General features: G+C 40.1%; 9 protein-coding genes across 13 annotated transcripts; 4 read left to right on the top strand and 5 right to left on the bottom strand.

The window, feature by feature from the left end:
- Positions 1–175: 175 nt before the first annotated feature.
- On the bottom strand, positions 176–2,883 carry LOC117782303 (splicing factor 3B subunit 2). Its single transcript, XM_034619393.1, has 5 exons — positions 2,748–2,883; positions 2,056–2,690; positions 1,024–1,993; positions 720–964; positions 176–655 (listed from the first exon to the last, which is right to left on the bottom strand). The coding sequence occupies exons 1-5, from the start codon at positions 2,769–2,771 to the stop codon at positions 283–285; spliced, it is 2,247 nt and encodes a 748-aa protein (XP_034475284.1). The 5' UTR covers positions 2,772–2,883; the 3' UTR covers positions 176–282.
- Positions 2,884–3,054: 171 nt separating this feature from the next.
- Positions 3,055–4,468, top strand: LOC117780529 (histidine protein methyltransferase 1 homolog). Of its 2 annotated transcripts, none has more exons than XM_034617090.1 (4): positions 3,055–3,225; positions 3,501–3,737; positions 3,802–3,968; positions 4,032–4,468. In XM_034617090.1, the coding sequence occupies exons 1-4, from the start codon at positions 3,126–3,128 to the stop codon at positions 4,440–4,442; spliced, it is 915 nt and encodes a 304-aa protein (XP_034472981.1). In that variant the 5' UTR covers positions 3,055–3,125; the 3' UTR covers positions 4,443–4,468. The 2 variants fall into 2 exon arrangements, with proteins under 2 accessions (XP_034472981.1, XP_034472980.1); XM_034617089.1 differs by having other exon boundaries at positions 3,498–3,737.
- Positions 4,469–5,477: 1,009 nt separating this feature from the next.
- LOC117781197 (palmitoyltransferase ZDHHC23) lies at positions 5,478–7,948 on the top strand. Of its 4 annotated transcripts, none has more exons than XM_034617949.1 (4): positions 5,478–5,510; positions 5,739–5,871; positions 6,564–7,454; positions 7,512–7,948. In XM_034617949.1, exons 3-4 carry the CDS (start codon positions 6,607–6,609, stop codon positions 7,693–7,695), a joined length of 1,032 nt encoding a protein of 343 aa, XP_034473840.1. In that variant the 5' UTR covers positions 5,478–5,510; positions 5,739–5,871; positions 6,564–6,606; the 3' UTR covers positions 7,696–7,948. The 4 variants fall into 4 exon arrangements, with proteins under 4 accessions (XP_034473840.1, XP_034473837.1, XP_034473838.1 ...); XM_034617947.1 differs by having other exon boundaries at positions 5,489–5,510; positions 5,583–5,871; XM_034617946.1 differs by having other exon boundaries at positions 5,482–5,871.
- Positions 7,949–8,316: 368 nt separating this feature from the next.
- On the bottom strand, positions 8,317–13,690 carry LOC117781195 (calponin homology domain-containing protein DDB_G0272472). The gene is made up of 5 exons (XM_034617945.1): positions 13,469–13,690; positions 10,207–11,588; positions 9,752–10,142; positions 8,644–9,167; positions 8,317–8,587 (listed from the first exon to the last, which is right to left on the bottom strand). Exons 1-5 carry the CDS (start codon positions 13,688–13,690, stop codon positions 8,437–8,439), a joined length of 2,670 nt encoding a protein of 889 aa, XP_034473836.1. The 3' UTR covers positions 8,317–8,436.
- A 690-nt stretch (positions 13,691–14,380) lies between these two features.
- Positions 14,381–16,152, bottom strand: LOC117780799 (serine--tRNA ligase, cytoplasmic). Its single transcript, XM_034617460.1, has one exon. It carries the CDS (start codon positions 16,058–16,060, stop codon positions 14,558–14,560), a length of 1,503 nt encoding a protein of 500 aa, XP_034473351.1. The 5' UTR covers positions 16,061–16,152; the 3' UTR covers positions 14,381–14,557.
- Positions 16,153–16,409: 257 nt separating this feature from the next.
- On the top strand, positions 16,410–17,766 carry LOC117780676. The gene has a single exon (XM_034617303.1). The coding sequence runs from the start codon at positions 16,501–16,503 to the stop codon at positions 17,635–17,637; it is 1,137 nt and encodes a 378-aa protein (XP_034473194.1). The 5' UTR covers positions 16,410–16,500; the 3' UTR covers positions 17,638–17,766.
- On the bottom strand, positions 17,690–19,728 carry LOC117780678 (protein cornichon homolog 4). Its single transcript, XM_034617305.1, has 4 exons — positions 19,549–19,728; positions 19,340–19,467; positions 18,248–18,442; positions 17,690–17,975 (listed from the first exon to the last, which is right to left on the bottom strand). Exons 1-4 carry the CDS (start codon positions 19,624–19,626, stop codon positions 17,903–17,905), a joined length of 474 nt encoding a protein of 157 aa, XP_034473196.1. The 5' UTR covers positions 19,627–19,728; the 3' UTR covers positions 17,690–17,902.
- A 106-nt stretch (positions 19,729–19,834) lies between these two features.
- Positions 19,835–20,501, top strand: LOC117780677 (zinc finger matrin-type protein 5). The gene is made up of 3 exons (XM_034617304.1): positions 19,835–20,050; positions 20,115–20,249; positions 20,306–20,501. The coding sequence occupies exons 1-3, from the start codon at positions 19,921–19,923 to the stop codon at positions 20,419–20,421; spliced, it is 381 nt and encodes a 126-aa protein (XP_034473195.1). The 5' UTR covers positions 19,835–19,920; the 3' UTR covers positions 20,422–20,501.
- LOC117780675 lies at positions 20,260–23,230 on the bottom strand. The gene is made up of 4 exons (XM_034617302.1): positions 22,672–23,230; positions 22,446–22,638; positions 21,371–21,597; positions 20,260–21,313 (listed from the first exon to the last, which is right to left on the bottom strand). Exons 1-4 carry the CDS (start codon positions 23,082–23,084, stop codon positions 20,497–20,499), a joined length of 1,650 nt encoding a protein of 549 aa, XP_034473193.1. The 5' UTR covers positions 23,085–23,230; the 3' UTR covers positions 20,260–20,496.
- Between the last annotated feature and the right edge of the window lie 381 nt (positions 23,231–23,611).

The raw sequence follows: 23,611 nt of genomic DNA, 5'->3' as shown, positions 1-23,611 counted from the left end.
CTAATACGACTTTCATAGAGTAAATATCAAAGTGATATATTTGTTATACTGCATTTCTTGCAAAAAAAAAAAAGAATATATTCCTAAAAGTCTGCTTTAATCATTTCACAAATTGAATGGGCTAATAGCTATTCATAATCCTATTCTCAGGTAAAAGACAAAAAACCTTTTTAAATTCTGTTCTATTAGCTTTTAATGACATTATTGGCGTGTATCTACTTCGCTTATAAAATTTGAAGACTAAAAAAGGAAACAGAAAACTTCTTGATGTTGCTGTTGGTGTTAAAACTTGAATTCCTTGTACTTCTTTGTGGTTTTTGCTGGATCTGTTTGTTGTCGCTTGCGTTTCGACTTTTGACGCGCGACATGCTCCGCCAACATGTCGGACAAGTCCTCTTTCTGCAAATGATTCTGCTGCTCGCGCATTTGTTGCTCATAGCGTTGAGCCATTGCATCATTATCCAGGTCCAGTTCACTGGGATCCAAGGCCAGCTCGACAATGCCTTCGCGATCTGTAGTAGAGCGCACGGGCGGTTGCTTATTGGCCAAAGGCCCGCCCCCAATGTCGTAGACATGCGTAGAGCCCATCATGGAGGCACCTATGCGATCCGTGCGTTTCTCTGGCAGCACTTGATACAGAACGGGCGTTTCATTGCTGTTTAAAGAAGTGGAATATGTTAGTTTTTTGTAATTGAAATTATAAATCAATGATCGCTTACTCTTCCATTTCGGCTTCGATCTTCTTCTTGCGCAATTCAATATTCTCGGGAGTTTCCATGCCCGTTGGAACACTGGCTAGACCCGAGGGCGTGACCAGACCCTCAACTGGCGTAACTAAGCCGGTTTCATCTTGTTGATTACCCAGATCCTCACCATCCTCTTCCTCCTCCTCAGAAGACTCCTCCGATTCCGACTCCAATTCACCCCATTGATTGCGCTCAATGTCCGCTTCATCGATGCCGTTCTGTAAAGTAAATAAAATTTTTGTGTAGTACAGAATTGATGTATAATCTGCGTACTCACATCTAAATCAAGTGCATTCATTCCGAATACATCGCCATAAAGTGGTTTGCCATTCTCATCAACTGGCGGCTTGCCCCAGCCACCCGCATGGTAACCAAACGAGGTGCCCTCTGGTATGGGCGCGTTTAAGCCGGGTATTTTCAGATTCGGATACGAAGGCGGCGGTCCGTAACGTTGTTGAGCAATTAGCCAAGGTGGCGGTATTTTGTGCGAGTTGGGACCCACTGGCATGCCCAATGCAATGCGTAACTCCTCGGACAGATCACCGGGCTTCTTCTCCTTGAGTCGCGTCTCAAACTCCTTGCCCTCGTAGTAGAGATCACCATGGATGGTCATACGTGGCTTTGTTTGCCACTTGAAGAAGGCGTCGTGCAGTTTCTGGTAGTCAATATCAATTTTTCCCATCTTGGGGCGAACACGTTCGCGCATCTTTGCCTTGAGCGTTTTGGCATCTTCACGCTCCTGCAGCGATTCACGCATCTCCATGATGCCCGTCTTCTTGATAAAGGCGGGCAGATCAAAGGGCGGCTTCTCAATGCCACGCTTGCCTTGTAAATACTTGCGCTTGAAGCACCAATGACGTGGCACCTGCACCGTATTGCGATACGCCTTCAGCTGTACGAGCAACTTGGGATCGCGTGCGGTCACATCGTGCATTTCAACGACATCCGGACGCGAGACCAACTGCTTTAGCTCGGCCACGCTGAGACGTGTGAGTTTCTTTAGTTTTCTCTTTGATAGCTTCTCTTTGTCATCCTTATTGTCGTCGTCGTCGTCCGCATCATCGTCGTCATCATCATGCATTTTATTCGAGGACTTTTTAGCCTTGGCCAAAGCTTCGGCATCCAGAGCTGCCTTGTCCTTCTCAACGGGCTTCGGCTTGTTTTCCAGTTTAAAGATCTCAAAGACACGATAGAATTGACGGTACATGGGCGCCAGATCCGCAATTGTTATTTTTTCAGGCACATATCTGTGTTTTTAAAGCATTTACTATAAGCAATGATGCAGATTGAATATCAATGATGCACTTACTCAATTGTCACATCATCCTCGCCGTTCTCTGTCTGCTTGCGCTCTTTGGCCTTATCCTTGTCGTCACCTGAACGTTCCTTTTTCTTTTTGCTGCGACCCTCTTTCTGTGTATCCTTTTCTTTCTCCACAGGCTGCTCTTCATCACTGCCAGTCGCCTTTACATCTTCCTCGGGCTCTGCTTCCCTTGGCTCTGAGCGACGCGACAGCTGCTGCTGTCGTTCGTATTCCAATTTTTGTCGTATTCTCTTATTTTGCTTCTTTCGGCGTTTCTTCTTTTTGTTTTTGTCCGCTTTACTTTGTTTACCCGGTTTATCGGTACTGACACCGTTCAATTGGTTACCGGCATCGTCATCGCTGTCTTCGCCGATATCGGCAAAATCGCCGTCTTGCGACGCACCATCACCACCTGGGCCCCCACGTCCATCGACATCGGTGTCGAACTCAGCCACACGCTGATCCTTGAGAGCGAGCACATCTTCCAGAGCTTTTGGCAGCACTAAATCTTCATCCTTCTTACCATTGTCTGCTTCATTAACCTCGTCAACGTCGCCGGCTCCGCTGCCATTGCTAGCCGCATTCTCGTTCGTTTGTTGCTGCTCAAGTTGAATGGACATTATTGTCGCCGGTTGACCACCCTGTATGAATTGGCATGTGATTTATAATTCAACTTTTTCTACTGACAATACACTTACATCCCCGTGAATTTGGTCAGCCATTTATTATTTTAATAAATAATAAACAAAATATTCCAGCAAAAACGCAAATTCTAGTGATGTCAATGCTGTATTTTCGATTGACTTAGCGATTTCGATAGTGTCGGCGATACTCTTTTGACATCAGCATGTTTGTTTTTCGATAGATCAGTGAATTTGCAGCGTGGTTTAGTTTCGTCTGATTCAACAACAAATTTTTACCAAAAGTAGTAATAATAAAGCAAGGAAATAATTTTAATATTCTATATACAGTGTCTTGAATTAAATTCCAAGTTTATTTATCTTTTGCAGAATCAGGAACGTGCCGATAATACAATAAATAAAAACAAAACAAACAGGGTGATTCTAGTGCAAAAAATGTTTGAGTTCAATTTTGAAGTCAATGAACCGGACTCATCGGATATCGCTGAGAGTCCGTTCAATAAGCCCAAACTTCACCAGGATAGAGTTGTTCAACGTAATTTCAATTAAATGATTAAGCTCAGTCGTTAAATTTGTAGTAAGCTAATGAGTCGAGCATTCTATATATTAGTTTTTTTTCTACCAAATAATCATCATACGATAGTTATTGCCCGACCGCCACAAAATGTCGACGGTTCGGATCTAAGAATGGTCAGGCGCGCAATTTAAATCACAATTTTAATTAATTAATTTAGCAACAAGAATTTATTTTATTAAACCATTCACATTTAAAACTAATCTGAACTTTTCAATACATCTCTTATTTAGAAGCTGACAAAAAAATTGACTGGTATCTGGCTGAACAAGTAGAGCCAAGTAAAGACCTATTAAATAATTTGGATTTATACGAACTTAATGCCAAAGAGTTGTCTATTGGAAGCATCGAAATGCGTCATCTTATAGCTGGCTTTCTGCTTGAGGATATTAAAGCAAACAACGATGAAGTCAGTGGAGATATAAAAAAATCCGAAGAAACCCACTCAGATTTAATAGCCGGAGTTTATGAAGGCTTGTATCGATTAATATGTACTCATAAGTACATTTACAAAGTCTAACTGATTTTTTTCTGAAGGTGGAGCCAAAGTTTGGGAATGTACCGACGATTTATTGTCATATTTGTCAAAAACATTTGATGAGACCCACTGGAAGAATAAACGAGTCTTGGACTTGGGTTGCGGCTCTGGACTTTTGGGAATATATGCTTTAAAAAGTGGTGCTAAAGTTGACTTTCAAGATTATGTGAGTAACCACTAGTTTTTTGCGGATTATTAAGCATAATATAATATTTGTAAATTATTTTAGAACAAAGATGTTTTGGAGAAAATAACAATGCCAAATGTACTGCTTAATTATAAAGAGGAGTTAGCGGACGATGAGAAAATAAAACTGTTGGAAACGGATAGTAATTTTTATGCTGGTGACTGGTCACATTTTACGGAACTTACGAAGGATCTCGAGAAATATGACATAATCCTAACGTCTGAAACTATATACAACATTGAAAATCAGCAAAAGCTATTGGATACATTTAGAAATCGCCTAAAATCAGACGGTAATGTTCTAATAGCCGCCAAATCACATTATTTTGGAGTAGGAGGAGGACTTGAGCAATTTATTGAGGTTGTAAAATGTGGGAAAGTTTTTAAAGCCAATAATCTTTGGCAGGCTGACGAAAATTTAAAACGCGGCATTGTTGAACTAAAATTGCAATAAAGTAAAAAGAAGTACATATACAGGTATTTGTGTTTAATTATTAATAATTGAAAATTAAAATAATTAGGGAATCAGCCCGAAAAAAATATAGGTTACGGTTTCGGTAAGAGGTTCTATTTCAGTTTTTTTCTTTTGGTTACGGTATCAGTACCGGTACGTGAAGGTACAGCAAATCAATTTTGAAGCACTTTGAAAGTTTAAGGTGTCGTCTTATAATAAATATGACATCGAAATAATTGGCAAGAACTAGAGGTCCAAAAATATAAAATTTTCTAGATGATACAAATTTAAATGCAGAATCAATTTGGGGGCCAAATCATGATCAAAATGATATTCCGCTAGGTTAAGTTTTGATAAAGTTATAAGAGATCAAAGTTTTCGAAGAAAAATGTCAAGGGGTAAGCATGGAAAATTGGATGATAGATAGCTTTGAATCGAAAAATATCAAATTATTATTATCATCTAGATAAAAATTTAAATGCAGAATCAATTTCGAGGCCAAATCATGATCAAAATGACATTCCGCTTGAAAATCGGTTAGTTTTTAATGAAGTTATGAGAGATCAAAGTTATTGAAAAAATGTCAAGGGGTAAGTATGGAAAATTGGATATAATATTGAAAAAATACCAAATTTTCTAGGTGATAAAAATACAAATGCAGAATTAATTAAGAGGCGAAATTATGATCAAAATGATATTCCGCTTGAAAATCGGTTAAGTTTTGATCAAATTATGACAGTTTGAAGTTGGTCTTTAAACACAACCGGACCGGTACAAACGTTTCGGTATTCGTTTCAGTTCCAGTTTCAGTTCCGGTACTAAAAATGAAACAATTAGTTTCGATTAATGGTTCTGGTACCGGTTCCGATGTTATTTCCTGATAATAATAATTAAAGGCCGATAAAGGGGATTTATGTGAATATCCAAATTTGTTTGGTGCAATTAATTATTTGACTAACTGTATATCGGTATAATACCGACTATTTTTTATGCGATTAATGTATGCTTGAAGCACCCTGTTAAAAGGGGCGAATAGTTGGGGTTTTGTTTTTGTCGCGACGCGACTGTGTGAGTATTATGCCGATAAAAATTAATTATTTTTAATTATAATCAAATGTTTAACTGCATACATATGTGAAGCTTACAGTGGGCTTGTTTTTGGCCTTAAACTAATTTCATCAAATTATTATCCTACACGCTGCGTGGATAACGAAACAATTACCAACTCTGCCGCCGGCCCCACTGTTAATCAACGTCTCCTAATGTCAACCACAACCTCGAATTTTATTGCTACAGCAACGGAAGCGGAGCGGCAAGAGACGGAAACGCAAAGTCTTTGCTGTTGCGAATATATTGGACAAGATAAGCAGCACTTTCACATACTAGGATGCTGTTGTAATTGTGAAGACTTTGACTTGGTATGCACGCGGTAGGCAACAAAAATAAGACAAACATAATACACTTACACCCTGTCACAGTTGATCAACTGCAGAAATGCATTTGAGAGATCTGCAGGCTTATACCACATACCCACATTTTAAACTATACAGTTATGATATCCCGTGGGATTACGTCACAACATATCGATTCGTCGATTTTTGCTTAAAGTCCAGTTGGACTTTCTTCTAGTTGGGCAATTCTGTATGAGGTTACCGGACTATCTGCAGCCGGGTAAGCTAGTGAATTCCCAACAACGGCGTTTTTTGCGATGCTATGGAATTTGTAGTTTTTTCGGAAAACTGCCAAATGAGCAGTGAATGTCTTGAGGAAGATCTTACGAGATGTGATCTCTCTTATACATAGATTATGTAAACACATGACAGGAATGTCCTTTTATCAGGGAATCAATTTCGGCTTTATTTCTTTCGGTTCCGGTATCAGTAACGGTATGTAGCGGTTTAAAAATTAAATTAAAAGAATTAAAACAACAAATAATTTTTATAATAGTGTACCGAAAGCGCACCGGTATAACCGTTTCGGTTTTCGGTTCTTAAAAAATAATTTATTTCGGTTGACGATTCCGGTATTATTCCCTGCCTTTTATCCATCTTCAGCCACTCTCTTATTTCAAGATTTCTGAATTGCTCTCTTCAAATTAATAAAACTTTTGCATATTTGCAGCCTCATCACGTGTAAACGCATCAAAGCGCGCAACATAGACGGCATGTTGATTGCCTTCCAGGATCGCCTGCGTTTACCATGGCGCGGTGGCGCCAAACGCATATCACCAGCTGCCCTGGCGCCCGCTTTGATAGTGCCTCTTATGATGGGATTGGCGGCTTTAAATGCCAAGACTGCAATTGTGCTAATGCTATCGTTGATAGGATTTGTCAGCTGGGGATTGCAGATAGCGGAACGCACGGCGACGAGAACAACGTTCTTTTTGAGCTGGATTGTCTTTTCGATTATCTACATGGTGGTGATCTTTGAGTGCGAGGTGCCGCTACTGGAACTCTTGCCGGAGGAGAACTATATATTGCTATTATTTTCATTTGGAGCATTGTATGCGCTATATCGCACTAAGCAACTGGCGCCGCTGAATCTGGTGACAGCACAGTATGGCACCACGCCCAAGGATGAGCTGCCGGGCATCACGGAAGCCTCCAGTGGCGAGGAGCAGGCCGAACAGCAGTCACAAGACACTGTCCTGGGCATTGAAGATGATGACGACAATGAGCCGGGCATAAACTCCGAATCCGCTGGCCTCATTCAGCATGCCCAGCCCAATATTTGTGAGACATGTCGCAAGGTGACACCGAGGCGCGCCTATCATTGCGCTGTCTGCGGCAGTTGCGTTAAACGGCGCTCCCATCACAGCTATTGGCTCAACTGTTGCATTGGCGAGCGCAATTATCTCTGGTATCTGGTGACCCTCGTCCTGTCCGAGTGTGCCTTGTTGCTGGGCGCCAATCTGACATTGACAGCGGTGTGTCATCCGTTTCTGGTGGTGCGTCTGCTGGGCATTCCATTGCTCCTACCCGACGACTGCAGCGAGGTCTTTGAGGACTTTGAGTGAGTGCAGCACATCGAATTAGTTTATCCAAGAAGATTCATTTGTATTTCTTGTAGATTGGGTATATCCTTCATTGTGGCCGCCTATGCAATCCTCATCTCTGGCTACATCACCTGTGTGCTAGTGCGTCAATTGTATCTGTGGTATCGTGACACCACTTTGCATGAATATAAACGGGTTCCAGCCTCAAATGGCAATCGCAATCGCGTCTGGAGCAACTGGCGAGCCATTCTAAAGTGATTAAGCACAATCGCTAACTAAATTGTCCTAAATACTGGCACTTATTAAGGCCAAGACAATTGCAATGTATTCATTTTGTCTGACTAAGCTGAATCCTGAGCTATAATTAGGCCTAAAGTCGTAATATCCTCTTGTAGACATTTAGATTATACCTATTGTTTTATGTGATCTTATGTTTTTCTAGAGAAGGCGCACAGTTTAGGCTTCTAAATATAATAAATCTAATTATAATAAAATTAAAAGCATGTAGCATATTAGATAACGCTGCATTCTGATAATCTTAATAGATACTCATAGATAATCTTAATATGCTTCAGATAAAAGTGTCAGAATCAATATAAATTCTAAACAATTTGTGTTGAGGGAAAAGTAAATACTCAAGTAATAACAAATCTTTGTACTTTTTACAATTATTGTGTTATGTCAGCTTTAGTAATTAAATTTTCCTATATTTATTCTCTTTCCACCACAATAAAATTAAAATTTTGTCTCGGTTCTTACACATTTTATCCATTATAAAATGTAAATGGATAAAAAAATTATTAAAACAGGACTAAGTAAAATTTTTTGTAGTGCAAAGAGGATAAATTTTCATTAAATAGTTAATTGATAAGTTACTAGTTGCAGTCATTAGTCTAGTTGCAATTTAATCAGAAACAAAATTTTTAGAATTAAATAAAATCAAAACGTAAAGGAAAATTAAAAGAATATACAATACAATATATTAAAGAAATCCTTGGACTACCACAAACTGTCCTCCCTTGGCTTGTAGTCGGGCAACAGCTCCCAGATTTTCATGCGCCAACGCTGACGCCGCTCCTCGGTCTCCTTTTCCAGACGCAGAATCTGCGGCAGACGTTGCCAGCAGTCAAGGACCTTCCACTTCAGATGCCTGCAAAGAAGTAACCATAACAGTTTCGAAAGAGACTTCCATGGATAGACACTTACCACTCATGATGCGAGATGGACTGTCGCATTTTTGTGTCCTCAATCAGGCGACAATGAATTGTGTAGTTGAGCCAGCGATTGAACCAATGCTCTGTGGCATGCAGAGCATACCAATCAATGGCCACCTGCATCTTTTGGCGCTCCTCGTGCACATAGAGCACCCAGCCATGAAGGACACGACGTTTCAGCGCCCGATAATAACATTGATCTGCACGAATGCGACGTTCGCGTTGCCGGAACTCGGTGAAGCTGCGCCAGGCATGGAAATACTTGCGCTTGTAAAGGCGCCGAGAGAACTCCTCGCACTTGACCTGATTATCCCGCTTGCGTTGAAGCAAACGCTTAAATCCCTCCATGCCGACGCGACGCAACAACAGACGACGACCGAACTCCAAGGCCTTCCTTTGATTCTCAAGGAAACGTTGACGCTCGCGCTCCTTCAGCACTTTGGCCATCTTCTCCTGGCGACGCTTCTCCTTTAGCACCTCCATGCGCAACAGTTTGGCCTCCTCATCCTGCTGGCGCTGTAGTAAGAAAATACAAAAAAAATATATATATTAATTTGTTGACCTAACTGATGTCTGGAGATTAACGTACAGCACAAAAGGCAAGAGATAGACGACTGAAATTTGTACATTAACTAGGTGTGCTTTTTGAAAAATTCTACCTGGCGTGTGTCAAAATCGACAATTAACTCACAGTCAAAATGAACTGAGCTGGAAGGGTTTCATAGTTTCATTCTATTACTAAAGGTCCTTCTGGTGTTGATCAGACGTTCTGGTAGATCTAAACTCCATATAAAAGAACGGTACACTAAAGCAAAGCAGAAAATTTTGACAACTATTTGCTAGAAAACTTTCCGCCGACGGAAATTTCTGCTCTACTCTTTTCGGGACTTAAGCATGCTTAAAAATTTATGAAAAAATCAGGTTCTTACTTATTAATTTGTTAACATATTAAAATTTTTTTGTAAATTGAGAAAATATGACTTAAAAATGATAGTAAAAAATAATATATAACTGAAATGATATTAAAGAATAAAAAGTGTATAAGTGCCACTGAAATCGAAACCACCGAAAATAACACAAAGCCGTAACTTGGAACTTACCTTGGCTTCTTCAATGGCCAGCTTGGCTGCCTCCCGTTCCGCCTCCGCTTGTGCTCTGCGTTGACGCGCTTGCTCATGACGCACGCTCCGCTCCAGTGCCCGCTCCTGCATGTGCTGCAGGAAACGCGGCTGGAGCAAAGCCTTGCCTTGGAGTCGCTCCAGCTCCTCATCCTCGGCATCACGGAGACTGCCAATTAGCTGCAGGCACTTGGCCTTGGCCTTAGCCTTTGGATCACCGCAACGTATGACGGTCTTCAGCTCCTGCTTGAGATCCTCGCGTGCCTCCTTCGCCTCATCGCTGAGCTTGTGGAGCTTGAGCTGCATTATCAAACGCTCCTGTCGCTCCAGCTTGATGCGCTGCAAATCAATAATGTCCTGCTGCACCTTTAACCTGGAAGGCAAGCCGAAAGAGGGATTATGGAGGAGCAATCCTCTCAAGAAATCTAGCTACATACTTATTCTTAAACTGTTTAGCCATCTTGACCGCCTCTTCGCGCTGCTCCAGCGACTTTTGTGCTATTTTGTCGGATTCATTTGGAGTGGGATTTTGCTTGATGCAACGCTGTCGACGCTTCTCCTGCCTGATCTTGTCGAGAAATACGTTGATCTTCTGCACACGACTGCCTTGTGAATTTCCCGAGTCCCGTTCGATCTTCTCCATTGTTGTGTAGTGTATCCACTTGAGGAAATACTTTCGCATGAGATTCAGTTCGGAATTGTCGCGTGCTTGAAACAGTTGCTCAATTATCCGTTGCTTCTCGTGCGGCACAGATTCGGCTTGCTCATCCTCACTGCTGCTGCATGGCTGACATGACTGGACTTCTGGCTCCAACTGCTGCTTGGGCTGGACAATCACCCGGGGTAATTCTATACGACGGATCACCAAAGGCTCCAACGCGAGCTCAACTGCTGAAGGAGTCTGCTCCGGCTTTGAGATGGGCGTTGGAGAGTTTTTGTGCTTGGGCAGTTGGAACTGCACATGCTTGGAGCCTGTTGCATCCTCCAGTACCGCGTCCAGCTGCTGTTTCTGCTGCTCAGCTGCTTCCAGCTGCAGCTCGTAAAGAGCTTCCTCCGCCAGATCCGAGATGACGGAATCAATGCCATCGCTAGTGTTGGAGCAACTAGAGGATTCTCGCTGTAGCTTTGGCGGGTCATCCGGATCCGTCTCCGGTTGCTCCTGCCGGTGTTGTTGCTGCAGCTCCTCCTCGTAGCGCACGGTGCGCAAGTGCAGCATTTGACGCTCGGCAGCGGCACGCATTGGCTTCAGCAGCTCCTCGGTGGTCAGCAGTGGACTTGGCGTGCGGCAACGTTGTAGCAGCTGGGATCTGCTCTCGTCCAGCTGCACTTGCTTGGCAAACTTACGATACTCGAATGTGTCCAATTCCGCACACGCTTCCAGCTTCGATTGCTTCACTTCCAGCGCTTCCTTCACTTGCCCACGCTCCAGCCAAGTATGCTCTTGGTCTGCCTCCGGCTCAGCCTCCAGCTGGCGTAGCAATGACGTGGTGGCCACCTGCTTGTGTGCGGCACACAGCTCCACAGCCTGACTCAGAGCATCCACCGGTGTCTTGTAGAAGTCATCAATGTGCCTGGATGCCTGCGCCAGACTCTCCATCAGTGGACCATGATTGAGCTTAAAGTCTGGCTTAATGGGACGTACATGAATCTTCCGGTCCAGCGTGCGAGGAGGATGTTGTCTGGCCAATTGCTGGCGAAACTTTTGCAGTTGATTGTGAATGTAACGCTGTTCCACCTCCAGATTGTGCGCCTTGGTCGACTCCAGTGTGCTGCCATGTGCCACAGTCGCCAGTGGCAATTTTCGTGGAATTTGAGCAAACTTAAAAAAAAAATTAAAATAGAAAAAATTTATTCCAGTGTGCTCCACTATGAGATACCCTGTCTTAAATAATAGATGGCTTAGTATCGAAAAAATATCATATTTTCTAAATGATAAAAATGTAAATGCAGAATCAATTTAGAGGCCAAATCATGATCAAAACGACATTCCGCTTGAAAATCGGTTAATTTTTGATGAAGTTATGAGAGATCAAATTTATTGAACAAAATGTCAAGGGGTAAGTATGGAATATTGGATGATAGATGGCTCAAGGGGTAAGTATGGAATATTGGATGATAGATGGCTTAGAATCGAAAAAATATCAAATTTTCTAGATGATAAAAATCTAAATGCAGAATCAATTTAGAGGCCAAATTATGATCAAAATGACATTCCGCTTGAAAATCGGTTAGTTTTTAATAAAGTTATGAGAGATCAAATTTATTGAACAAAATGTCAAGGGAATATTGGATGATAGATGGCTTAGAATCGAAAAAATATCAAATTTTCTAGATGATAAAAATCTAAATGCAGAATCAATTTAGAGGCTAAATCATGATCAAAATGACATTCCGCTTGAAAATCGGTTAATTTTTGATGAAGTTATGAGAGATCAAATTTATTGAACAAAATGTCAAGGGGTAAGTATGGAAAATTGGATGATAGATGGCTTTGAATCGAAAAAATATCAAATTTTCTAGATGATACAAATTTAAATGCAGAATCAATTTAGAGGCCAAATCATGATCAAAATGACATTCCGCTAGAAAATCGGTTAAATTTTGATGAAGTTATGAGAGATCAGAGTTATTGAAAAAAATGTCAAGGGGTATGTATGAAAAATTGGATGATAGATGGCTAAATATTGAAAAAATACCAAATTTTCTATATGATAAAAATACAAATGCAGAACCAATTAAGAAGCCAAATCATGATCAAAATGACATTCCGGTTCAAAATCGTTTAATTTTTGATGAAGTTATGAGAGATCAAATGGAAAATTGGATAATAGATGGCTTAGTATCGAAGAAATATCAAATTTTCTAGATGATAAAAATTTAAATGCAGGATCAATTTAGATGCCAAATCATGATCAAAATGACATTCCGATTGAAGATCGTTTAAGTTTTAGCAAAGTTATGAGAGATCAAAGTTTTTGAAAAAATGTCAAGGGGTATGTATGGAAAATTGGATGATAGATGGCTTAGTATCGAAGAAATATCAAATTTTCTAGATGATAAAAATTTAAATGCAGAATCAATTTAGAGGCTAAATCATGATCAAAATGACATTCCGCTTGAAAATCGGTTAATTTTTGATGAAGTTATGAGAGATCAAATTTATTGAACAAAATGTCAAGGGGTAAGTATGGAATATTGGATGATAGATGGCTTAGAATCGAAAAAATATCAAATTTTCTAGATGATAAAAATCTAAATGCAGAATCAATTTAGAGGCCAAATTATGATCAAAATGACATTCCGCTTGAAAATCGGTTAGTTTTTAATAAAGTTATGAGAGATCAAATTTATTGAACAAAATGTCAAGGGGTAAGTATGGAATATTGGATGATAGATGGCTTAGAATCGAAAAAATATCAAATTTTTTAGATGATAAAAATTTAAATGCAGAGTCAATTTAGAGGCCAAATCTTGATTAAAATGACATTCCGCTTGAAAATCGGTTCAGTTTTGATCAAATTATGACAGTTTGAAGTTGGTCTTTAAACACAACCGAACCGGTACAAACGTTTCAGTATTCGGTTCTTGACAGGGCTTTATCTCGGTAAAGGTTTCAGTTCCGACAGTCAAACTGAAACGGTTAGTTTTGATTAACGGTTCCGGTACCGGTTCCGGTGTTATTCCCTGTTTATAACTTACCATCTCATGCCGCATATCCATTATAACACTCGGATTAAGTTGCTTTTTGGGTTCCCCATCGATGAGCAGTTGAGATTGCCGTTTATCCACGTAGTCCACCTCAATAAAGCGACGCACTGCATCCGTTTTAAACGACAGCGGATTTGCATTTAACTGCCTTTTCCGAATGCGATCCCAACGCGTAGGTTTATTCGCTTTCTCTCGACGTTTCTGATGCGACATTTTTAAAGATTCTCGAAGATTTCAATTGAAAACAAATTGATTTCTGATGAAAGAAAGGCAAGGACTGCTTGTAAACAAGTGGAAAGCGTTGCTCAGGCAACTATGAGTAGCCGGTGCTCAGCTGGAAACAAATTCTACTTGTATTATAATGTCATAAAGCCGAACTGGAGGCCGTTGCTACGGGCAGCAGGGAAAAGCAATCACCCAAAAAATTGATAAGGGTACGATAAATGTACATTAATCGGGATATTAAATTTAGATGATCAGAAAATTAATGCAATAATAAAAATTTATATTTTTCATAAGAATTGAGTCAAATTTCCGTTAAACTATTCTATTTATTTTACATAAAGAAATCATATTAAATTCTAAATTTTCCTTATAAAAAAATGAGCAAGAAAAACCAAAATAATATTTTTTCATGTCACTTTTATAGATTTAGTTTGCAAATTAAATCTAGGTCAGAAAAATAAATCGCACGAAAACCGTTTTAATCGGAGCAATTTTGGAAGTTTACCAAGTGGAAAAAACAGCAGACATTTCCAAAATTAACTATTCTCGAATTTGAATTAAATCTTGCAGAGGTAACAAAATAATTGGAAGTTGAAAATATAAAGAGTTTATATCCTTACAGATTTGAAAAATTCTTCGTTCAGCAGCTTTATTAAACAAATTTTCGAGCTTTTAAGCTTGTTGATAAAAAACTGTTTTGTTTTTTATTTTTTGTTGCATTTTGAAGCGCATTTAATAAAAAGGTTTGCTATAAATGCGATAAATATACGTAAAAAATAACACAATTTTGGACTTGTAAGCTTATAATATGCCGAGTGATAATTGGATTAGGATGAGAGTGTAATCATTAATGAATTATGCAGCTGGATCCTTTTTGTTCTTCTCCTTCTTGGTCTTTTGCTTATCAGCAGCGGCTTGCTCCAGATCGATGGGAGCTGGCTTCACGAATGGAATCTCGTCCTGAAACTTGGCCGGCATGTACTTCTTGAGTGGCTCCGGCACCTTGATGCCCGTCTCCGTCTGATGAGTCTCCAGAATAGCGCAAATGACACGTGTGGCAGCGCACATTGTGGCATTCAACATGTGCACATAGTCGACAGCGGCGTTCATCTTTTTCGTTTGACCATAGCGGACGAGCAGACGTCGCGCCTGGTAGTCCAAGCAGTTGGAGCAGGAGACCAGCTCTCTGTATGCACCGCTGCCGCCGAACCAGGCCTCCAGATCGAGCTTCTTGGCGGCGGCATGATTGAGTGCTCCGGATACAATGTTGACCACGCGATAGGGAATGCCCAGGGATTGGCAGAACTGCTCGGCGTTGCCAATCATTTCGTCCATCATCTCCCAGGATTTGTTGTCGTGCGGTGAGGTCAACACAAACTGTTCGACCTTCTCGAATTGATGCACCCGAAAGATGCCGCGTGTATCGCGTCCATGTGAGCCAACCTCCTGGCGGAAGCAAGTGGACAATCCGGCGTACTTAATGGGCAACGATGCTTCTGGCAGCCACTCATCGCGATGGTAGGCTGCAATGGGCTGCTCAGAGGTGGCAATCAGGTATTTCTCATCCGTGCCGACTTCCTCAGCACGTTCGCTGCCCTTGCCGACCACCTTGTAGAGCTCCTCATCGAACTGGGAGAGCTGGGCGACCTCCTGCATCACCTCTTTGCGCATAAAGAAGGGCGTATACAGAGGCACATAATCACGAGCGTATAGCAAGTGAAGGGCATGTTGAATAAGCGCCTGTTCGAGGAAGACAGCAGCTCCAGTCAAGAAATAGCCACGTCCACCGGACACCACAGCGCCCTTCTCCGCATTCATGCCGTCAATCATGACAATGAGATCCACATGCGAATACTTGCCGCGTTTCTCGCAGTCGCCGTACGTGCGCTCCACACGATTCTCGTCCTCATCATTGGAAACGGGCACCGATGCATGCAGATGGTTGCCCACCTCACGCAGCGCCGTGTTGCGGGCCAGCTCAGTCTCGTCCATGGCCTTTTGGTTCTCGGTCATGGCATCGTCGATGAGCAGACGCACTTGCTTGATTTGATTTACCGTCAGCGGATGCAGGGACTCGGCGGTGACTTGCGTCAGATCCGAGCGTATGTCCGCCGGCACTTCGACGCCCTCGGCACCAACCGGCTCCTTCTTTTTCATCTTCTCGCCAATGACTTTGCTGCAGACGTTCTTCACCTTGTTGAGATTGTCGGCGCGGTGACGTCGCTGCCGCCATTCGCCGTCTTTTTCGATGACCGTCTCGACCAGTGCCACATCCTTGAAGCGTCTCTTTTGATTCTCGCGAACTGCCTCGGGATTGCCTCCCTTGTCGCTGCGAAACAGATCCAAGTCCAGTACCATTTTAAGCGACGCTTTTAAGCTTTATAAAATTCACGACTAATTTCGTCAGCGTGTGTCACAACGTGGCGACTATAGATATGGGTCAATATTTAAGTAACTGCTACCTGTCACTTCTATTTTCTACCAACAAGCGGCAATTGATTTTATCAAAACATTTATCAAAAAAAAATTAGTAAAAACGAGGCGTATACAATTGTGTATTTACAACATTGACTCAGAACTGCAATAATACAAGCAAAGAAATTTGAAAATGATAAACAAATCACAGAAGTAGCAGTCACAATTTTTAAATTCATAATGCACATCACTAGTCGGCCAGAGCAAATTTATTCGCTGACTTTATCGATATTTGTTGCGATTGACGATATTTGCTAACAAGAAAACAGAAACAAACTCTTGCGAAATAGGTCCAATTGGAAATACTTTTAATAAATTCAGCCATGGATTTCATTGAGCGTGAATTGTGCGACATAAGAAATGAATGCAAGAATAAATTAAACCACAGCAGAATCATTACCTGCAATACAACGCTTGTGCGGGTGGATCTATTGCCGGACAGAGCGAATCGCACATTGACGGTTTGCTTACGTTTTCCGGCAGATTATCCACAGAGCTCATCCATCATGGTGGAGCTGAAAAGTCGCGTTTATTCGGATAAATTGCTGGCCGAGCTCACTCGACTCATGGATGAGCATGCCAAGGAGCATATGGGAAAACCACAGGCATTGCTTGTTTTGTGCTTTGCCTTGCAGTATTTATCGGACAATCCATTGTGCGTGTGTCTAGACGAGATCAAGCAGCTGCGCACAGATATTAAGTCCAGAGAAGTCGCCGGGAACGTTGCCAGTCAACTAAAGCTGCGTCAGCGCACCAGTTGTGTGGAATTAATTGCTAGAGGTGGTCACTACATCTATCGCATCACAGCCGTTGTGCCCGATGATTATCCCAACCAGTGTGTCGAGATGCGTGGCCAGGAGTCCAATTTACCCAATGTCCTGGTGCGTTACCTCAACGGACAATCGCGGGAGATTGCCCGTCAGTGTGTGGAGCCGCCGTTGCGTCTAAGCAAGGATGAACTCGCCAACTTTCGACCCGTACACAGTCTTTATCGCACCCTCAAGTTCTGTTTGGAGGCGACTCGCGATTTCCATCTTGAGCTGTGTCCAATTTGTGATAATCCCGTGCTGCAAACACAGCCGGAGACAGTGGTACTGGATGACCGTGAAGATGCGTTTGTCGAGCGCGTCTACTGCGGCCATCTGTTCCATCAGGGCTGTCTCAAGCACTATCTGTCCGAACCTCCGTTTCCCAAGGGCGGCAAACTCTGTCCGGCTAAGCGACGTCATCCACGCTCCGACGCACAAACCTACATGGGGAACAAGGCAACTGCAGCATTGATAGCAACTGGTAGCAGCTGTAATAAACTGGACAATGGAATGGGATTGGGATTGGGTGTTTGCGGCATTAAACTGGCCCATGATCGTTGGGTTCTCAACATAAAGACAGCCGAAGCACGCTGGGCACAAAAACAGGCCCGACAACGTGAACTGGAGGAGGTGGTCGACTTTCTACAGTGAAATACAATGCACCAACATTTCTGTATATAAATTATAATATATTTAAATTTAATTTGTGATGTATTCGAATACGCTTTAATGGCTGAAGATGCTAGGTTATGAAATAAATAGTAAGATGATTATGATTACAAGCTAATGACTTGACTTGGTGTATAAATTGTGAATTGGTCAAACATAATGCAGATCGAACAAATTATGATCTTGTCTGTTGTGCGACTAGTTTGCTTATATAGATAGTTGTGTACTTGGAAGCCCTCCCGAACTATTAGAAACCCGTGACGATTTCATCATCCTCGTAGCGCTTGATGGGATCTCCTTTAATTAGCGATGATATAAGACTGTAAAGATGCACAAAATTTGGAGATTAAATACGATTGGGTACAGTATGTTAGTAATTGTTGTAATAATATAAAAAGTTTACACATTTTTTCTTATTTTTCTTTTTAAATAAATAAAGAAAAGCTAAATCCAAAAAATTTTCTCTTTTTGTAATGAAAATTATTTGGATATTTATACCCTGTGCGGGTATTTCCAGTTTGTGTTACACAGATGGAGGCTTGGCAGACCCCGCTTATTTTTTATTACTTTTATTAATTTGCCATCAACTTACCAGTACAAACCAACGAAGAACATGATAAAGTAGTAGCCGAGGTAGATCATACAGTTCCTTAAGTGCACCTTCAGCAGACCACGACTGTGTATATCGACGGGATCGTAGACTCCGAGGCTGTCCCGACGCTGTCGATGTAGCTCATAAAACAGCCACACGACCATTGGCAGATTGAGCACAAACATTACCCAGTGGCTGCAAACAACAACAGATTTATAAATCAATTGTTATTATCATAGAATAACACCATAACCGGTATCGGAACCGTTAACCGAATCAAAACCTTTCATTTTTCGTACAGGATCTGAAACCGTAACTGAAATTAATTCCGAAAACCGAAACGCCTGTACCGGTACGGATGTGGTACAATTGCTAGGTCAAAGAGTTGACAAACTTCCTACTGTCATAACTTGAAGAAAACTGATCCGATTATCAATTTGAATGCCAATTTGATCATGATTCGGTCTTTAATTCAAAATGCATTTAAATTTTTTGCATTTAGAAAAATGTACTATTTTTCGATCATCATAGCCATAGTTCCACGTTAATGGTAAATTTTAAATCTCAAGTTTTTACTTTTAATCAACTCCTTACATCTTAATTATTATAAAACGACCCTTTAAACTTGATTCTGAGGCCTATCATTTTCTTGTAAAAAAAAACATGTCAAAATTAAGAAATATTTTGAATTGTAAAGTTGCTAGGTCCGAGGCTTTAGCAACTTCAAACTGTCATAACTTTGGTAAAACTTTACCGATTTTCAAGCGGAATGTCATTTTAGTCATGTTAGTTAGGCTCTATATTCATTCAGTATTCAAATTTTATTAAATTCATTGAAAAAATTGTATTCCTGTGGATCTAGATATTTATTCGATGTTATAATTATTATAAAACTACTCCTTATCATTTTAAAATTTTTCTAAATTGATTTGGTGTACCGTTACGTACCGGTACTGATACCGAAACCGAAAGAAGAAAAATGAAATATAACCTTTTAGCAATATAGATGTTTCGGCGCGTACCGGAACTGAACCCTTAACCTTTATTGGTTTCGGTTTGATTTCTTGATTATGAAAAAAATGTGTTTTTTACCCGGAGATGAGCAGAAGGAAGCAGAGTAACGCATGGGATCCAAATTTAGGTATAACCCAGAAGTTTAGGCGTCGACAGCATTCCTGGGCATTTAGATAGTCACACTCCAAGTCGGCCAGCGTTAACACCTATCAACAATAACAACCAACAATGTTTTAGATTGATTTTTATTCCTTTCCGGCTGTTTTCGCACACAAGCGGCAACTCACATAGTAAATTAATAGCAAAAGTATGGCGCCATAAACCAGTAGCGTAATGCAGAATACAGCTGTTTCGGGCAGAAACATAATTGCACTAGAGATTCACTTTTTACTTAGAAATAGCTTTAAATTAATTCATATAAATAATTTGCGACATTTTCGCTATTGTTTTTTTTAATTGGCTCACATGGGCAGTGCTGGAAAGTGCCTCCAAGGTATTTTATGTTTGGTGATGCACTTATCTTCGATATATTGATGGTATCGAAAGTGTCTCGATGGTTTTACAGCACTAGTTTAGAACAGGTTGGCAGCTCCATACACTTTACATTTTTTGTTTTGCTTGTAAACAAACAAGCGAATATTAATAATTTGCATAATCTAATGGGAGGAAAGAGTTATTATTGTGACTATTGCTGTTGTTTTATGAAGAATGATCTCAATGTGCGAAAATTACACAACGCGGGCATCTCACACACCACCGCAAAAGCAACTTACATGCGTCGCTTTGAAGGTCGACAAAGTTTTCATCTATACTAAATATTAATTAATAACAATATGACTTTGCATATATTTAGATCCGCGCAAGATGTTGGCTGCGGAGCGCATGAAAAGGCCGTGTAAACGTTATTTTGCTGGCTTTTGTAAATTTCAGCTACTCTGCAATTTCGGACACTACAGTGAAAAACAGCTAAAGCAGCTGGAAAAAATTGGTAAGCGATATTTTTGGTTTAACTCAATTTATTAGTCACTTATAAACTATTTGCAGTGAGTCGATTAAAAAATAAACGATCCAAAAGGAAAAAGAGCTCACACAAAAGAAAAAGTAATCTGCCGCCGTCCCTTCAATCCATGAATTTGTCCAAACTGAAGAAAACCAATTAGCAGTTGGACTGGGGCTAAATTTAATTAATATTAAATAATTTTCTAGTTAAATGAAATAGCTGAACAATTGTACAATTAAATTGATTTTCCATTTAAAATGCTAATAACCTTGTCCATAATGCGGGCAATTTTTAAACTGATGCGCAAAAGACGAGCAAATTCATAGTGATATGATTTTGGGCTGTGTCCACTAAGGTTCTCCTCATCGGGATCGCTCAGATGGGCCAATAGGAAGTAACATAAGTGTTCCATTTCTCCCTCAACGGCAAAGTATAAACTAGCATTTCCCGCACGTGCTTCGCTCGCATTTAAAATCTCATTTTTGAGGCGACGTCCCATTAGTTTCTCCTTGTTGTGATGCAATCTGTCGCAGGCACGTTCATAGAACTTGGCAAACGACTTCTCATCTCTGAGTTCAAGACTTCTACTGCTCTCTTCTGTCTTCCCGCCGTCTGACTCCTCACGCTGATAGACGGGTGCACCCAACTGTCGCTCATCGATGATGTTACAAATGATCTCAGCCATTTTATAACGATTGTGACGCACTGCAATGTGGAGAGCTGTGTATCCATCATCGTTGGTTTGCAGCAGCAGATTCAGGTCTATGTGTAGCATTAACTGACGCAGTGACTCTAACTTGATGTTGTTTATGATGGCCAAGTGGAGAGCCGTATTTGAATCCTCATAGATATGCATGGGAAGTACGCCGGCATTTAGTATAATTTTTACTATTTCTGGATGACAATCGGTGGTTATGGCCAACTGTAGGCAATCCTCTCCATCCGCGCTAAGCAGCTCATTGAAATCCACATTTTCCTTCATCTTTGACCAAACGAAAACCTGACGTTGCAAACCTTGAATATTGCTCCTCAAAATGGCATCGTGTATGGGTCTAAAAAAACATTGTAAGTTACTGTTATTATCCAAAGGATAACCTTCCTATACATACAAAAGTCCTTCCTCGGACATAACATGAGATATTAGGAACTCATTGGACATTGTGGTAAGAATTGTACGTTGAATGCCATCGTTGATATAATCATCTATTTGATCGCAATACTCATTTAAATTGATGTCACTGAGGCAAGCGGAGAAATTGGATGCAACTGAATCTCGACGTTGCAAGGAATTTGTGTTGGGGCTGCTGGATGTCGCTTTGGGACTTGGACTAGGTTCCTGTAATTAAAAAATTAATAAATATTTCAAAATGTATCTTTAAATCAACTTAATTTACTATCTTAACTTATTTCATTCACAACATAAAATCGTTTTTAAGTTTTATAATTTTATTGTTAATTGATTAATTTTTATTAAAGTCCTTTTATTTTTATTTGTTTAATTTTTGTTGTATTTTATGCATAAGTTAACTTTTTGACGACAGATTTTAATTGACGTTAATAAATAAAAACAAATACAAATCAAAAAGGCTATTTTGACACTATTGTTCTTATGGCAGTCGTATAATGATTAGTTCGATATAAGCTAATTTTAGTCGGGTTCTATATTACACATAAACACAACTTCTGAGTTTGAAATACAAACAACCATCAAAATATTTAATCTTTAATTTATAACTATTCGTTCCTATGGCAGCTGTTTAATTTATTAGTTCAATCCGACCGATCTGAATTATTATTATTTTTAAAAATAGTTAACCCCAATGACTCTCCTTATTTCTTTTATTTTCAAATTGTTCTTTAAAAAAATGCTTCCATTAAAAATCCAACCAAGAACAGGTTTCTTTTGTGCTTTTCTCTTTGTCAAAGCAATTACTTGACATACTGTGTATACTGTCAAAATGGCGGATCTGTTACCTGTACGTGTAAAAAAGATATAAGTTTCATAGAACTCAGACAGACCTGGTTTTACAGATTCAGGTGGACCCCTGAGTAAGAATATATAGTTGATCAAGTAATTCTCTTAACAAAATAAATTATTAAAAATGTTATTCCTTATTTTTTTTTTTCGAAAACAATTTCTGGATACTATGCAATAATTTTAAATTAAAAATATGTTTAACTTACGGGAGTTTCCAGTTTCTTCTTCTTGATCGGCTGCAATGGCGTTAGTTGCTTGTCCTCGCGTTCCTGCCATGCCATTTGGGCTGCCGATCTTTTGACCACCTGTGGAACACATGTGTTCCGTTTTCTTCCACGTTTGCGAGGTACTTTCACATTTGGATCGGGGGGTTTATCATTAACCGTGCTCTCCACGACTGTGTCTGTGGAGAGTTTGGAGGGGGGGCATTCTTTCTTAAGGGGTGACTCTGGTTTCACACTAACTTTAATATTAGTCTCATTTTTAATAGGTGACTTGCTTTGTGTCTCTTTAGTCTCCAATATTTCGGATTGTGTTTGTGTTGACGCATTCACTTTTAGGGGCTTTTCTTCATTTTTGGAGCAGTGCTTACACTGATTAGGGTTTGAGATAACCGATTTATCACTACTACGCCCGTTGATAGCGTCAATTACGCGCTGTTGCAAAGCCTTATCGGGTAGACGCATTAGCAATTTAAATATATCCTCGTAAATGGACTGAAAGGACTTGCGCTGCATGTATGTATTCGTGATTACATTGGTTTGCACCCCGATTTGTGGTTTCATTTTAATATCTGACGTTGTCACACGAATCTGTTGAGATTTTGTTAATAACACTTTCTTCATGGTTGTCACTTTATTTGTAACTCCTGCGCTTGCTAAATCCGTTCACTCGATGTTGTCACTTTCGGGGGATTTCTCGTTTTATTTTGATTAAATAAAATATTAAGTTGGTTTTTCCCCATCAAGCGTGCACAAGTAAAATAAGAGTTGTATTGCATCGTTCACTTGAACTACACTCAAGTGAATAAACGAACTAAATCTGGTGACGGTTTGCTCAAACGAGTGAGTGAACAAAAAGTAGTTGCTCCATAAAGTGAGCAAGTGAACATGTAGGAGTTAAGTTTTTTTTTTTTTATAGTTATTTCTTATTATTTTTAAAGATCGATTGCTAGAACTTCAAATGGGATATCTGCTTAGTAGATTTAGTCATCCCTGAGCATGCCGATATTATTAATAATTATCTATTTTTTAATAAGTAAACATACTTTTTACTATCCAAAGATTTCCGATTAAAAAAAATACATTTTTTTTTTAAACGAGCATGTTTTCTTAACTTAATTTAACGTATTATTATGTTCATAAATTAAAAA

The sequence above is a fragment of the Drosophila innubila genome (assembly GCF_004354385.1).
Source record: "Drosophila innubila isolate TH190305 chromosome 2L unlocalized genomic scaffold, UK_Dinn_1.0 4_B_2L, whole genome shotgun sequence".
Lineage (NCBI taxonomy): Eukaryota > Metazoa > Arthropoda > Insecta > Diptera > Drosophilidae > Drosophila > Drosophila innubila.
This window is presented reverse-complemented; position numbering and strand designations above follow the sequence as displayed.

Excerpts from the sequence above, each read along its gene's own strand:
- LOC117782303 (XM_034619393.1), bottom strand. The coding sequence starts at position 2,771 with ATGGCTGACCAAATTCACGGGGAT. Across the intron at positions 2,691-2,747 it reads CTGACCAAATTCACGGGGAT|GGTGGTCAACCGGCGACAAT; the intron begins GTAAGTGTATTG and ends CAATTCATACAG. Across the intron at positions 965-1,023 it reads TGAATGCACTTGATTTAGAT|AACGGCATCGATGAAGCGGA; the intron begins GTGAGTACGCAG and ends TTTACTTTACAG.
- LOC117780529 (XM_034617089.1), top strand. The coding sequence starts at position 3,126 with ATGTTTGAGTTCAATTTTGAAGTCAATGAACCGGACTCATCGGATATC. Across the intron at positions 3,226-3,497 it reads CCAGGATAGAGTTGTTCAAC|AAGCTGACAAAAAAATTGAC; the intron begins GTAATTTCAATT and ends TCTCTTATTTAG. Across the intron at positions 3,738-3,801 it reads AATAGCCGGAGTTTATGAAG|GTGGAGCCAAAGTTTGGGAA; the intron begins GCTTGTATCGAT and ends TTTTTTCTGAAG.
- LOC117781197 (XM_034617946.1), top strand. The coding sequence starts at position 5,705 with ATGTCAACCACAACCTCGAATTTTATTGCTACAGCAACGGAAGCGGAG. Across the intron at positions 5,872-6,563 it reads TTTGACTTGGTATGCACGCG|CCTCATCACGTGTAAACGCA; the intron begins GTAGGCAACAAA and ends GCATATTTGCAG. Across the intron at positions 7,455-7,511 it reads GAGGTCTTTGAGGACTTTGA|ATTGGGTATATCCTTCATTG; the intron begins GTGAGTGCAGCA and ends TATTTCTTGTAG.
- LOC117781195 (XM_034617945.1), bottom strand. The coding sequence starts at position 13,690 with ATGTCGCATCAGAAACGTCGAGAGAAAGCGAATAAACCTACGCGTTGG. Across the intron at positions 9,168-9,751 it reads TGGCCATTGAAGAAGCCAAG|CGCCAGCAGGATGAGGAGGC; the intron begins GTAAGTTCCAAG and ends TTCTTACTACAG. Across the intron at positions 8,588-8,643 it reads TCCATCTCGCATCATGAGTG|GCATCTGAAGTGGAAGGTCC; the intron begins GTAAGTGTCTAT and ends ACTTCTTTGCAG.
- LOC117780799 (XM_034617460.1), bottom strand. The coding sequence starts at position 16,060 with ATGGTACTGGACTTGGATCTGTTTCGCAGCGACAAGGGAGGCAATCCC.
- LOC117780676 (XM_034617303.1), top strand. The coding sequence starts at position 16,501 with ATGGATTTCATTGAGCGTGAATTGTGCGACATAAGAAATGAATGCAAG.
- LOC117780678 (XM_034617305.1), bottom strand. The coding sequence starts at position 19,626 with ATGTTTCTGCCCGAAACAGCTGTATTCTGCATTACGCTACTGGTTTAT. Across the intron at positions 19,468-19,548 it reads TTTTGCTATTAATTTACTAT|GTGTTAACGCTGGCCGACTT; the intron begins GTGAGTTGCCGC and ends TATTGTTGATAG. Across the intron at positions 17,976-18,247 it reads TTCTTCGTTGGTTTGTACTG|TCTTATATCATCGCTAATTA; the intron begins GTAAGTTGATGG and ends GCATCTTTACAG.
- LOC117780677 (XM_034617304.1), top strand. The coding sequence starts at position 19,921 with ATGGGAGGAAAGAGTTATTATTGTGACTATTGCTGTTGTTTTATGAAG. Across the intron at positions 20,051-20,114 it reads TTACATGCGTCGCTTTGAAG|ATCCGCGCAAGATGTTGGCT; the intron begins GTCGACAAAGTT and ends GCATATATTTAG. Across the intron at positions 20,250-20,305 it reads AAAGCAGCTGGAAAAAATTG|TGAGTCGATTAAAAAATAAA; the intron begins GTAAGCGATATT and ends AACTATTTGCAG.
- LOC117780675 (XM_034617302.1), bottom strand. The coding sequence starts at position 23,084 with ATGAAGAAAGTGTTATTAACAAAATCTCAACAGATTCGTGTGACAACG. Across the intron at positions 22,639-22,671 it reads CCAGAGTCACCCCTTAAGAA|AGTCGTGGAGAGCACGGTTA; the intron begins AGAATGCCCCCC and ends CTCCACAGACAC. Across the intron at positions 21,598-22,445 it reads AGAAGAAACTGGAAACTCCC|GAACCTAGTCCAAGTCCCAA; the intron begins GTAAGTTAAACA and ends TTTTAATTACAG.